The sequence below is a fragment of the Chrysemys picta genome, chromosome 6 (genome assembly GCF_011386835.1).
Source record: "Chrysemys picta bellii isolate R12L10 chromosome 6, ASM1138683v2, whole genome shotgun sequence".
In the NCBI taxonomy this organism is placed as follows: Eukaryota; Metazoa; Chordata; order Testudines; family Emydidae; genus Chrysemys; species Chrysemys picta.
The window spans coordinates 12456299-12471807 of NC_088796.1; the positions used below are offsets into that span (position 1 = coordinate 12456299).

General features: G+C 41.3%; 1 protein-coding gene across 1 annotated transcript in view; it reads right to left on the reverse strand.

Moving 5' to 3' along the window:
* Positions 1-15509, reverse strand: part of EPG5 (ectopic P-granules 5 autophagy tethering factor) — an 87112-nt gene that overhangs the window by 4273 nt on the left and 67330 nt on the right. The window contains 8 exon segments of the mRNA XM_042850705.2: positions 24-138; positions 1534-1749; positions 3157-3376; positions 4459-4701; positions 6392-6536; positions 6672-6881; positions 11526-11711; positions 14014-14189. Coding sequence (XP_042706639.2) covers positions 24-138; positions 1534-1749; positions 3157-3376; positions 4459-4701; positions 6392-6536; positions 6672-6881; positions 11526-11711; positions 14014-14189 — 1511 coding nt within the window.

Consider the following 15509-nt stretch of genomic DNA (forward strand, 5'->3'; position numbering starts at 1 on the left):
GAAATCAACGGCTGACACACTACCTGCTGGGCTTTCTGTGAGAGCTGCAATTCTGAACCAGGCTTCAGACGGATTTGATTCTCCTGAGGAATCTGCACCGACAGGAAGGCTGACATACTGCGGGCAACCACGCGGAACCTTAAGTGTCAAGAGGAAGAGAGAAGTTGATGTAAAATTTAGATATTACTGAGCATCAGGATCAGACGTGCCAAAAATATCACCCTATTATTTCTTGCACTAAACCAGGTGAGGGATCTCTCTCTCCCCCCCCCCTTTTTTTTTTTAATGCAATGCACCTCTTGCAGTATAATACAAATTAACACAAATAAACTGGGGATCTCATTGGTCCCTAGCTATATCCTCAGATCACCCCAAACCACTTCTTTTAATTCTTTGTACTTACATCCTTTGTGTATTTTGAGACGTCTATCGCCGGAAAAGGGTGAAATCCTGCCCCCATTCAACTTAATGGAAGTTTTGCCATTGGTAAGGTTAAGAGTCTGTCACTGGCATTTTTAGTAAAGGTCAGGGACAGGGCATAGGCAATAAACAAAAATTCATGGAAGCCGGTGACCTGTCCCTGACTTTTCACTAAATAATACCCTAATGGAAGACTAATAGAGTGATGCTGGGATTGATCTCCAGCAGCCACTCCAGCCCACTGCTGTTCCAGTCCCGGGGGGGAGGAGAGGGGGAGGGCAGCCCCAGGGCTGATCACTGCTCTAGCAGCAGTGGGGCTGACCCAACCCTGGCTGCTGCTCCAGTGGCCCCCGGGCTGACAGCTGCTCCAGCCCTGCCCTGGAAGTAGTCATGGAGGTCCCCAAAAGTCACAGAATCCGTGACCTCTGTGACAGAATTGTATCCTTAGCCATTGGTTTCAATGGGGGTAGGATTTCACCCAAAAGAAACCATTCACATGCTTAAAGTTATGCTCATGCTTAAGTGCTTTGCTGGATCAGGGCCAAACAAATATTTCTGGTTTGGATTACGTTCCCTTTCATTTTTCACTTGGATTTCTTTTAGTTCTTATTATCAAGCTCCCTATCCACCTCTTCAGGAAGGAAACTGCTTAACACGCAAAGTTCGGTGTTTCGCTGAACCACTCATGTTTTCCAACACATACAGGATAATATAGGAAAGGCAGAGTGGAACATGACTACACACACACTGATAATGTAAGACATGCAAGACAGTTGACTGCTAGAGACAAGGTAAAAGAAAGCCAGGCAAGTATTCTCTTTGATGGATCTCTCTGCAAACATAACTAGAGATGGCAGCAAACCAGAACTCCCAACTTCCCCTCTCTCCAGCACAAGTTATGGGAAAGTTTACATTCAGATCTTAATGCGGTCCAAACTCCATTGCTTCTCTGTAACAGGCCAAAACAAGAACACCCCCAAACCTTCAGGAGCTTTGGATTCCTAACCCAACTTCAGAGCTTAGTCCCATCCATTCAGAAAGTGTATAGGATTTGAGCAAGTATTTTCAAAATACGTGCTTTCTTAATCAGAGCGCTCCTTCCTAAATTCTTACCTGGGTGACAAAGGAGATTTCTTGCCTAGACCAATAACACCCAATATTCCGGACATCAACCTCTCCTCCGCCAGCTGATTCTGCCTGCCCTGTATTGAGAGCAATATCCGGATGACAGATTCAATCAGGATGGCGTCGTTCTGCTCCGTTTGGAGTAAGGATAACTGCAGGGCTTTATGCCACCAAAGAAACAGCTTTGCCTCTTCCTTCACTGAGCTTTTGGTAGATGAAAGAACAATGCTTAGAAACTGAACTTCCTTCTCCTTCAACATCTCATAAGCCTGTGGCACGGGGAAGTGTCCCTTTGCCCACCAGCCCAGTGAGGTGTTTAGTTGACACGTTTGTGAAGGACATTTAGATATACCAGTTTTTATCCTGGAATAACTCCAGTGAAGTAGAATTCCAGAAAGTATGGGCTTGATGTAGAAATTAAAGGGGGAGGTTCAAAGGCCAGTATTATGTAGAAGGTCAAACTAGACTATCCCAATGACTCCTTCAGCCCTTACATTTATTAATAAATGGTATAAAATCTGGTGCAACAGACTGGTGAGTCAGGCCCATTGTTCTTTGATCTTGGCTTTGTTTACAGGTATTTGATACTCTTGAGGAGCAGTAGATTTTGTTTTAACCATGATTTTAAAACTTTCCACTTTATTGTATAGCAGTGGAAACACTGAAGGCTTCTGCTGAGCAAAGCACACAGCACAAGTTCCTCTGTGGCTATTTTTAAAAATTGTTTTAAAACCAAACGGCCTGAAGGTCACACACAAGGTTAATGAACTCAGATATTCCACAGAAAGCAACAGCACGAGAGATCTGCATCAGAGACTGTGCTCCAATAACTTCTGTCCAGTCCTCCTACCACCAAAAAACCCCGCAGCAATCTTGGAGCATGTGTTTAGCACTGGAGAAGGTACCAAAACAGCCTTTTGCAGATTGCTGTCTTTCCCCACTTTGGCAATCAGGTGGATAGAGTTGGAGGGTACTACAGTCATCAGATGGCCAAGAGATCTGAACTGCAAAAAGGAGAGCATGCATTCTCCTAGCAAGGCTTTTTAATCAAGAAAATTTTGCCCCTATTGCCACTGAAATGGAGAGGCATTTACCAGCCAACAGATTTGCTACATTCTGGATAGAACTGTTGAGCAGTATGTAATACTTACTAGTGCATTATACACCAGCACTATTTGTATTTTAATAAGTACTTAGTACTTACAGTACCATACCACTTTACAGCTTCAAAGCTCTTTATTAACAACACTCAATTCTCACCACGCTCCTTCCCGTTTGGTTTACCCGTGTTTTACAGGGATGCAGGGACATGAAGACCTCCATTTTCAAAAAGTGCCCACCAATACTGGGTGCCCAGTTGGAAATACTCGGTCCTGAATTTTTCCCCCCAAAGTTGAGCATCCCACATTAGCTTCAGCACCTTATAAAAATATCAGGCCCTTAGCATCTCCAATTGAACACTGAGAATGTAACATATTCCAAATTAGTAGATACCTGAAAATGTAGGCCAAGATGACTTGCTCAAGAAACAGTGGCAGAGCTGGGATTAGAAAGCCTGGAGTATAGTCCTATACCAGACCGAACGACTGTACTGAATCAAACTTTAAATACCTTGGATACACTTGCTCTAGCCATTTGCCAAGAGTTAGCAGCATTTTCATTTCATTGGTCAGAGTCTGCTCAGTGTTTAAACGCTGCAGCGTGTAGACATAAAGGGTCAGGTAGCTTCCCAAGGATAAACATTCCTGCAGAAATTCTTCCATTGTGAGTTCAGGAACTTGAAGGGAGGCGAGTATAGGGCCCCAGCCTAAATCCTGGTTGAGAGGAAATTCTTAAAACAAAGTGAGAGAAGAAAATACAGAAAGGACAGGCCGTGTTTGTTAAAACAGTTTTAGGACAGGGTAAAGCTTTAGACCTAACCTACTTGATTATGTTCCTTTAAATTAAATAACTCAGACTTTGGCAGCTATATTCCAAATCATCAGCTAGTCAGGGAATCATGGAGGTTAAAGATGGAGAAGACCTATTAGGCTATCTCCAGGTAAGCATGTACATTTGCAGGTATTACAGCAGTATTCGTTTTATAAGTCCCAGTGACAGGACTTGAAACACTTCCCTTGGGTGGGCTAAAATCTTACAGAATTGACTGGGGCAGAAATAGATCTATAGTTCCATGGACATCACTCCAAAAACCTACACAATTGGAGAGCGAACACGATCCTCTCTACAAGGTTTCTTATAACCATCCCACAGAATTCTACCAAACATACAATTTGTATTGAATTCTACATGACTGTTTTTAAAAAGTTTTATAGAAAAACTATCCTTTTCTATAAAAACAACAAGGAGTCTGGTGGCACCTTAAAGACTAACAGATTTATTTGGGCATGTTAGTCTTTAAGGTGCCACCAGACTCCTTGTTGTTTTTGCAGATACAGACTAACACGGCTACCCCCTGATACTATCCTTTTCTATTAAATTCCGTACGACTTTTCCATAAAAGGATGGACTAGAATAAATAGGAAGAGTCATTTACGTCCCCTCAGCTAGAAAGAGAATAGCCATCAGGCAAAGCCAGACAGTATCAGAAAGTGATGTGTGGATGGAAACAATTCTAAGAAAACATTACATTAAGACTGTAAAACATACAACCAAAGAAATTCAAAAATAAGCAACAACACTGTCCATAACCTACTTGATTGTGTATAGATATTACTGCAGATACACACACGGAGCACAGTAAGTAACATCGACAACGTACTTCAGGAAAGACGGTCTGATTATGAAATTAAAACCAAGTTAAAGCTATTACTGAGTGGCCTGAGGCTACAAGGAGCTCCAACCTAGCAATTAATTAGTGGACATTTCAAGGGTGATCATTAATGTTAGCTCAGAACAGAGGTTCTCTCTTACCTTCATTAAAGTAAGCTGTAATACAAGCTTCTGTAGTCTCTGCCATATGTCTGACCGAGGCCAGGCTCTGGCATGCTGCTGTTAGCAGGGGCATCACTAGCAGGCCATGCACTTTGGTGTTGATCCAGTTTTGTAAACTACCCCGTAGCGACTCTGCTGTTGTGATGCTAGCATTATTCATCATCATCAGTGCTTCTGAAAAGAGACTACTGAGAGCCATATGACGAGTTTGCATATCCATGTCTGAAAGTCAAAGACAAAAATACCAGTAAGAATAAGTCAGGTGTGAAAATAAAAATTAAAGAAGGGAGGAGGGATGGTCCTGTGTTTAAGGCACTGGACTGGGACTCCGGAGATCTGGGTTCAATTCTTGTCACTGCAATAGACTTCCTATACGACCTTGAAAAAGTCACTTATTCACTATGTGCCTCAGTTCTACATCTATAAAAAGGAGAGGATAATCCTTCCTAAGAATCCACTTTGTCTTGGTGAATTAGACACTTCAGGCAAGGCACTATAATGATTATTTGTACAGTGCCTCACACAACAGAGTCCTGATCTCAGCTAAAAAGCAACAGAGGGTCCTGTGGCACCTTTGAGACTAACAGAAGTATTGGGAGCATAAACTTTCGTGGGTAAGAACCTCCCTTCTTCAGATGCATCTTGCATCTGAAGAAGGGAGGTTCTTACCCACGAAAGCTTATGCTCCCAATACTTCTGTTAGTCTCAAAGGTGCCACAGGACCCTCTGTTGCTTTTTACAGATTCAGACTAACATGGCTACCCCTCTGATACTGATCTCAGCTGGGGCATCTAGGTGCTACTATTATTTAAGTGGGGGGGTGGGACAGGGGACATTTACTGGGCTCCCACTCAACACAACTTGGTTGTAAAATAAAGTTAATGAACAATTTATAGCTGTTTGATCACTTCAAATATGACCAGAGGAGTCCTAGAGACTTTAGCAGTCCCACAGCATTTCCCAAAATACTAGATTATCCAGATAACCTTGCCAGTCAAGCATCTGAACCCCTTGCTTCATATTCAGACCCTGAACCTCTTTTCATAGTGCCTATTCTATTTCATAGGGACCCTTTAAATAGCAACCACTTATAACAATTTTCTTTAAAGCAATTTAAACATGTCATTATAATGCTTAGTTCTTATAATCCTTTTCACAATTTAATTCAACAATTTACATTACTAAATGGAAATTAAGTATTTTAATACTATTTTTATAAGCTGAACATCTAACTCGTTAATCCTCACAGCCCGCTGCAAGGAAGTATTACTGGCACCATAGTTCAAATGGTGAAACTGAGGCTAAGAAGTTAAATGACTTCCCCAAGGCCACAGCCACTTAGACCTGGCTGTAAAAATTTTTTACCGGACACCTAATGAACCAAATGATGACAAGAAAAGAGAGAATTCCATCTGAGCAAGGACCTGGGGCAATGCTCTTGTGAGAAGTCCAGCCCTCCCCACCCCAGCTGCTGTGAAGTGGGAATGTGCTGTCATTGGATGCTGCTAAGGGAGCTGCACCATTTTTCCCCCATCAGCTTCTAACTAGCAAGTGTTTGATAAATCGGATACATGACAACGTGCTGTTCAGCTGCTAAAAAGGCGGGCTCTTCCACCACCCATTCCAAACCACCTACACCCAAGAACCTTCTTTCTTTTGGCTGATAAGTGTGAGAGGGAATTCTCTCCCCTTCAGCTGTGTGAGAGGGCATATGTGTTCTTCAAAACCAAGGTACTTTCCAAGGGACATTCATTACATAGTCAATAAATCCTCAGAGGTCCAAAGCCCATCTCAGAAATATCGCATGTATTTTAAATGCATGAAATAGTTCAAAAAAGTATCTGTAACTAGCCTAACTCTATAAATAATGTCTTGACAACTGTAAAAAACATGGCATTTCCTTAGAACCAACCTGGAGGGTTAAAGATGACAATATCGTCTAAGAGCTTTGACATTTCTTGTTCCAATACCGAAAGGGTTATTTTTCCATTTTGTTCCAGGGTACTGAGAAACTGAACCACTTGGTGAATGTATGCTTGGCATTTTAGTGTTGCGTCCTATTAAAATTTAAAAAAGTTGGCACACTTAGCTCTATTCTCATGGCCCATATGACCACACGACACATCACAACCTTAACAAGACAACTAGAAGATGATCAAGAACAGTCCAGAAGAACTGCCAATCATACTTACAAGATGCACATGACTATCGGAAGAAGCACCAAAGCCTGCAGAAACTTTTAAGAGTTTCATTATCAGTTCAGCTGCAGAATCCTTGGCTAGGATGATGGAAGGAGGATAGTGGCTTCTAAAGTAGCTCATGATGCTTTTATAAGATTCAATGCGCACAAGTTGCCATGGAAGAGAGCTGGTCTGTCCAAGGAGGTTAATCAGTGGCGATTCCTGAAGATTAAAAAAAATATATATATCTTTTTATGAACCGTCACAATACTAAATATTGGAAACTAATGGAGAGATCAATCCACAATGTTTAGATTAGAGATGCACAGAGTGTAATAAAAAACCTACCAAACAGCTGACTGCTAGCAGTGTGGCTTTAATAGTTCATTGTGCTAAAATAATACGCATTGCATTTGTATGTACTATTGGTATTACAGTGGCATCTGACAGCCCCAACCAAAATCAGCAGATCAATGTGTTGGCACAATATGATGGTCCTTGCCATAAACAGAGCTTCAATCTAAACACATAGGAAAGCGTAAGAGGGCAAACGGAGAAACAGAGACATGACCTGACTTCCATAAGGTCACACTGGTCAGGTAATATAGGTCAGTGGCCGAGGGGGGAACAGAACCCAGGTGTCCCATCATTTGGTCCAGTGCTTTATCCACTACACTATGATACCTCCAATTCTCTCACACACACACACACACACACACACACACACACACACACACACACTTCATCTCAACTTCTTTCCCTCCTCACATCTAAGGAGTTCCAAAAACATTCCACTACAAGAAAGCTGCAGCCACAAAGGTTCTCCTAATACACTGGACCTTAACCAAGTTAGTTCGTTGTGAATTTACTTATACAACAGAATGATTGAATATTCCTATGTTTCTCAATTGCAGTTAACTCGGTAAAATCGAGTATCCTAATGGCCTTGAAATAACCCAAATGAAATCAGATTGACAAGAATGTTACAATTATAATTTTAATAAAGATATAACGATTCAGCCATGCTGTGTCCATTTTAGGACACTCTCAGGAAAAAAGGACTCAAATCAGAACTTGTCATTCAGGTGAAGAAGTTACAGGAACGTTCTAAGGGAAGAAAAAAAGAGTTAAGATGCTAATGAACCTTGCTTTAAAGTGTTTTACACCAAGCCCCCTCGAGGTAGGAGGAAAATCTCTTTGGGTGGCTCACACATTATACCCAAGTGTATCTTTAGAAGTTTAAGGAAGATCTTTGAAATGACAAAATATCTAGAAGGTCATTGAAAGGAATGGAAGGTTTCAGAGTAGCAGCCGTGTTAGTCTGTATCCGCAAAAAGAACAGGAGTACTTGTGGAAAGGAGTGTGTCGCCTGGGATACTGAACTCCAGTCATTTGAATAAGTTGGAAAATACAACGGCGATTGCGGATTAGAGGCTAGGATGGAGAACTACGTCATACCTCCTTCAAACACAAAGCATCAAAGGAACTGAAACAGAAGCTGATTATTATTGTTAATAATTTAGGAGCCCCTGTCATGGACCAGCACCCTATTGTGCTAGGCTCTGTGCAAACAAAGAATTTTTGGGAGACTCACCATGCCACCACAGGGGGAATTGGGGACCTATGAAGTGACCCATAGCTAATTTTATGTAAACTTCACTGATTTCCATCTTTGACCTTTGTAATGAATCTTTAAAACCCACTTTTGCTAAATGCTTCTCTTTGTGTTTAATGCATTTATTCTCTCTATCGGACAAATATTTAAATGCAACCATAAAGTGGAACTCAGGTGCTGTCGGAGACTAGGATATCTCCATCCACACCGGGGGGGGGGGGGGGGGATTTACAGGTGGAATAAACTCAGCCAAAGGCAGCTGGTTATAAAAATATGCAGATTGTGCTGCAATCTCTGCCCAATGAGGAGTCACAGCCAATGTCAAGCTGGCATAGAGATGAATCAGGCCTTAGGAATGTTACATCACCCTGACCTGCTGCTATAGTTACATAGCGTCTCCATGTGTACGTTCAGAAGGGAAGGGAGAGTTTTATGTTATGAAATAAATGTTTGTAGAAGCAGCTATATGGCTGAGGCTATAAACAATATTCCAGAAATGTAAAGAATGCTGATGACTGATTCAATTTGTTTATATCATGTTATAAAAGTACAGAATCAGAGTGTATTTGGGTGTAACAGGATGACGGATGTTTCCATGGGGATTGTTTTATGCTCCTTGGCAATTATGTCAGGGTTCCTGCACCAAGTTTTACTGTTTTCCAGTTTTGAACAGCCCTAGGCCAACCGGGGATAGATGCAGATGTGGGCTGCATTAGGACCAGCAGCAGTTCAAGCTAATTGTACTTAAATATCATACAGGAAAATGAAAAGAGCTCCTATAGATTTTTATATAGGGGAGAAGGGTAGCCTCTCTACCCTTCATGGCTGTTGGGGAAGAATCACCTGGAGGAGTGAGATAAAGACTCAGTGGTGGGGACAAACGTGTTTATTTGGTTTTTTACAACCCCTAAAAAGTCACTGGAGGCTCAGTTGCAGCTAGATCACTGCTTCTTACAACCACTTCCTACGATAGAACAACTTCCACTTAAGCAATACACAAAATATTACTACACACTCAAATCTCTTAGCCCTCCCTGGAGTACAGCTGTTTATTACATTTAAGAGTAGCACACTTCAGTTAATCATTCCCTGCTTGAGAGAATACAGCAGCCTGCCTCCTTGTAGAGGGCTGACTCCTCATTAGAAAGGCTTGGAACCAGATATATCTATCTGGATTCATCGAATATGTCTCCCGTCTCCCTCAAGCTCTGGACGCATGTACACCTCTACCACGATATAATGCGACCTGATATAACATGAATTCGGATATAACGTGGTAAAGCAGTGCTCCGGGTGGGGGGGGGGGGGGGGGGGGGGGGGGCGGGCGCACTCCAGTGGATCAAAGCAAGTTCGATACAACGCGGTTTCACCTATAACGCGATACGATTTTTTGGCTCCTGAGGACAGCACTATATCGGGGTAGAGGTGTACATTAAAAACTGTAAAATTCAATTCATAGAGAGGTGGTCATGCCACATTCACACAACACAGTATAAAAGTCTAGTCTGAATTAAACTGAAACAACATAGCTAAGGGTATTTTCAGTCCTTATTCTCACAGAAAGGCCCTAACTAGCGAAATGTTCTTATTTACAAAGGCTGTGGGGATCAGGGTGAAGCAATAATTTTATTAATCCACCAGGGTAAATCAGGCTCCTCACATGAAGATGTCCCACTGTGGGCACTAGAAAGCTACCTCAAAAGAGAGATGGTCCAGTGTTTAGGGCACTATGCTGGGACTCTGGTAACCTGGCTACAAGTCCCTGTTCCACTAAACACTTCCTGTAGCATCTTTGTGCCTCAGTTGCCCATCTGTAAAATGGGGATAATAGCACTTCCCTGTGTGTTGAGAGGATAAATACAGTACAATGGTGAGATGCTTAGATATGCTAAAGGGAACCATATATATGTTGTGACCAGACGAGATGCCAGCTCAGGTCAGAGCCAGTCAATTCACTTGTGTATTAGCATAGATCAAAGCGATTGTTAAATGTCTGAATGTATTTGGTGTTTAAACATAATGAAAATGAATGGGTCGTTACTTGCATAGTTTTCAATCATGTGTGTCCAGTTATAATGTTATGGCAAACATTTACATAACAAATACACCTGTAACTAAAGCTGTGTGAAATGCCAATGAAGAGCTTTATGAGTAAAAAGGCTAATATCAAAGCACATGGTCAGTGTGTGTGATGACCTGAGGTCAAATAGACACAAAATACATTCCTCACTGCTGGACATCAAAGGAAAAGCCCACATTGGGTAGTGTCACTGTCAGTTGTTGTCTGTGAGAAGAAGCGGTAAGTCTGGATTTAAGGAAAGCGCCTTCATCTCTGGACTGTTTGGACTCTTACAGGGAAGTGTACCATATGCAAAAGTAGAAATCCCCAAAAATCATCTGGATACCCTGAAAAGATTTTCGGAGAAATTGGCAGTTTATTACATCACTGCCACCACTTGGAATTACTCACCTGTACTTATATTTTACCTGCTTTAACCTTTCAATAAAAGTGTACTTAGTTTACTATAGAAATTGGCTACCAGCATTGTCTTTGGTGTAAGATCTAGAGTACCAGTTGATCTGGGCTAAGTGACTGGTCCTTTGGGACTGGGAGCAACCTGATGTGGTGTAATTTTTGGCCTGAGCGACCTTTTATCACAAAGTTCAGTTTGTCTGGGTGGCAAGACAGACTGGACAGTTTGAAGGGACAGTCTGTGACTTCAGGGTAAGACTAGTGTAGTGATCCAGGAGTTCCCATTTGTCAGTGGGTTGTGGTGAAATCTAATTATAGAAAACACCAGTAGATTGGGCAGTCTGTCCTGTTTTTTTGACAGTTTGTCCTGAGGCGGGCACTCACAGTTGAGAGCCACTCCAGACAACGTGACACACATATCTAAGATAGACAGACCCAATGGATCCAGGTTTGGACATAGTTCATGGAATTTCTTTTACCAGTGTGCTGCAGCTTAGGCAAGGTTTAGATATGGTACACTTGCTTGCCTGGTAATGGAAATTAACAGAGATTAATGGATGCAAGGTATATTTCTGTAAACCTGATGGACCACTCTCTCAGCCTATCAGACACACTGTCTGGCCTCAACCATTAATATGGTGGCTTCCAATTGCCATCTCCCCATGTGTCATCTGCATAGGTCCCCGTAGCACATAAACAAAGCTTAGAATGCTAAGACGTCTAAGTTTGTGACAAACCCAAGGCAATCTGATCCATCTCTGAACCTTTTCAAAATTACCTCTTTGCTTATAAGCTGCTCCTCCTTTGCCAACAGAACCACCATACAGAGCAAGCAGACAATCATACTGTGCGTTTCAGGATGGGGCTTGGGATTCCAGGCATCAGACAGGACGCTGACCCAGTTTACGTCACATAAAACAGAACCCAAGAAAATGAAACAACTCTTCGGGCTGCCTCTTTCAACCTAGGAGAAAACAGACAGGCACCTTTATTTTATTTATTTAGATTTAAATAACTCAAAAAAGACACTGTCCGTAGCTTTAGGCACCCTAGCATCATTAATAAAGCAATTCAATCTCCGCAGCTTTAAATAAGCCATTCAACAGGACCTCAAGTCAGCCAGTCATCTACAAGGATTCCCTTCTACCCCCCTTCATCATCAAGGAAGTATAACCCTCAGCCCTCCCAAAACCCCAGTCAAAGAAATGTCTTTTGCAGATGTCCAGACGGCCACCAAATTCAGACTATTTCAAATGCAGAGGCAATATTCAGGCTATTGTGGACTTTCCGTTGCAAAATTGCAACTGGCTTTTCTCTCTTTGGGGAAGATCAAAAAATTCTGTATCAATTTTAGACGTGCAGGGACAATGTAACACTGACAGGAAGGCAGTAAAGGCCTTGGAAGAAAGATTCTGGAGTTCCACCACTATCTGTACTACAATTTTAGGGTGTAAATCAGAAGCAGTCAACTAGAAAACGGAAGTATGGTGATCATCATTTTAGTTAGCATAAAATTGGTTTATAATCCACTGATTGATACTTCACACATTGTCTATATATTGATACTTATTTTCCAAAGTCATGTTAATTATGCATTATAAACCCAAAGTGCTCGAGAGTCAACTTTTGGGGAAAGGTTCAGTACATTACCAAAACGAACACTAATTTGATTAATATTCTTTCTCAAGTTCACGACTTGTCTAGAAATTCATTTATAAGCTGTCATCGACGCAAATGCCTGCAAGCCTAAAGCCAAGCTGACAAAATCATTCTTAGAAAGAATAATACCTCACTGCATGGTGACAATGGCTAGGCAGCTGGTATGGTGTGGCCACTGCCCATCATGCTGCCCAGCTGCCCATCATGCTGCCCACGTGCTCCCTATCTTTCTGTTGTATCCTCCCATTGTCTCGGGTCTTATATGTAGAATGTAAGCTTTTTGGGACAGTGACCATGTTTTTGTTCTGTGTTTGTACAATGCCTAGCACGATGAGGCCCTGGTTCATGAGTAGGACTTCTTATTTATTTGCATTGTTGTAGTGCCTATATTAAAGGAAAGGAAGTGATTCAGTGGTTGGAGCACAAGCCTGGGCCATGGGAGAACTGGGCTCAATTGCTGATCCACCACGCACATCCTGTGTCATCTTGTGCAAGTCACTACATTTTCCAGTTTCTCATCTGTAAAATGGGGATAATAGCATTGCCCTCCCTCACAAGGAGGTTGAGGATAAGAACATAAGGAAGGCCATACTGGGTCAGACCAAAGGTCCATCTAGCCCAGTATCCTGTATTCCAACAGTGGCCAATGCCAGGTGCTCCAGGGGGAATGAACAGAACAGGTAAACAACAAGTGATCCATCCCCTGTCGTCATTTCCAGCTTCCAGCAAACAGAGGCTAGGGACACCATTCCTGCCCATCCTGGCTAATAGCCATTGATGGACCTATCCTCCATGAACTTATATCGTTCTTTTTTGAACCCTGTTATAATCTTGGCCTTCACAACATCCTCTGGCAAGGAATTCCACAGGTTGACTGTGCATTGGGTGAAAAAATATTTCTGTTTGTTTTAAACCTGCTGCCTATTAATTTCATTTGGTGATACCTAGTTCTTGTGTTATGAGAAGGAATAAATAACACTTCCTTATTTCCCTTCTCCACATCAGTCATGATTTTATAGACCTCTATCATATCCCCCTTAGTCTCCTCTTTTCCAAGCTGAAAAGTCCCACTCTTATTAATCTCTCCTCATATGGCAGCTGTTCCATAACACTAATCATTTTTGTTGCCCTTTTCTGAACCTTTTCCCATTCCAATAATCTCTTTTGAGATGGGCAACCACATCTGCATGCAATATTCAAGATGTGGGCGCATCATGGATTTATATAGAGGCAATATGATATTTTCTCTGTCTTATTATCTATCCCTTTCTTAATGATTCCCAACAGTCTGTTTGCTTTTTTGACTGCGGCTGCACATTGAGCATCACAGTCTGAAAACATCCACTCAGATACCATAAGCTCAGATAGTACCACTGAGGGCCATACATCAATGTAACTGAATCTCACAGTAGTAGTATCATACTGATAAATTATTATAGTACTAATAATTATAAATAATATATTGTAATAGCAACCCTCAGATTCTACAATAAATCTAATTGATGTACTCTTTGGCTAAATAAACTGAAACAGACATCCATTTAATTTCAAAGACGGAATTAACTAAAGTATAAATGGTCTTATTTCAATACGCATTAAGTGCTTACTTTAAAGAATTCTTCCATGAGCATCTGATCTGGGTGCATCTCTCTCCATGGAAGCCTGCTGAATTCAGCATGGAAAGTATAGAGAATGAATTCTGGCATTTTGGGGGCTGTGCACGAGTCACAATAATGCATCAGATGTAACCAGAGAGCCCCACGGTGGCCTGGCAACAACTTATCTAGATTAAAAGGAAACAGCCCATTTAAAACAACTCCAGGGAAACCAAGCCAAACCCTGACAAATCTGACTATAAAGGGGGGAAACACTCACTACAAGTTCTTCCATGGACAGAACATTCAAAAAACAAGGACATTTTCTAAGCTTTGTTTGTTTCAATCTATAACTCAAGCGCTTCTTCTGAATATCACTCACTCTGAAAAAGTTAATTGGACAGTAAGAGTTGTAATCAGGGATCCTAGAAATCCGTTTGCCACGGAAAAACGTGGAATTTGCATTTTTAAAGAGACTCTTTAGTTTTTACATTTTGTGAACAAATAAAACCATATTAACAATTAATTAAATTTTACTGAAAGTACCAGTGTCACTTATTCAATGCGCACAACCTCCCCCTCTTGTAGTTGATTTTTGAATGCGCTTTACATTTACATAGCTAAACATACTCCAATAAACTGCTTCATGTGTATAGAGGTTACTCAATGGCATGTAGGGGCTTGTGTTTTAATGCATCTCAAATTTCACTTCAGCCTCCAGATGTGAGTAATTAAATTTTTGAAAAAATGCCCAAAACTTTAGAAAAATCCCCCCTAAAGACCATGTCACTGAGTTTGGCAAGGAGGAATTTCACGTTGATGGTAATGTGCTGTTCTGCACTGCATGCAGCCAGGCTGTAGATTACATTCGAAGGCAGACAGTTGTAGAACACATGGAAAGTGCTAAACTGAATGAAAAACAAAAACAAGAGGCTGAAACAGCAGGGCCATCCACAACAGTAAAGAAACAATGCACCGTGAGTGGATCATGCCAACATTTTACAACTGTAAATAGATCAATAAAACATTGTGTTCAACTGATTCCTATATATATTGTGGGTAGGGAAACTAAAGTTCAGCATTCATTTTAATCGCAGAAAAACACAGATTTTTGTGTTTTTCTTATCGGAAAACTTTGGGGTTTTTATCATGGAAAACTAGGATCCCTGTTTATAATCCAATTCTTTCTGTAAGTAGTGAACTGGTTCTGTGCATCCTTTCAAAACTGTTAAAGAATTTGACAGGTTTCAGAGTGGTAGCCGTGTTAATCTGTATCCGCAAAAAGAACAGGAGTACTTTTGGCACCTTAGAGACTAACACATTTATTTGAGCATAAACTTTCGTGGGCTACAGCCCACTTCATCAGATGCATAGAAGTGAACTTATAGTAAGAAGATATAAATACATATAGAGAACATGGAAAGGTAGAAGTAGCCATACCAACTGTAAGAGGCTAATTGATTAAGATGAGCAATTATCAGCAGAAGAAAAAAAAAACCACTTTTGTA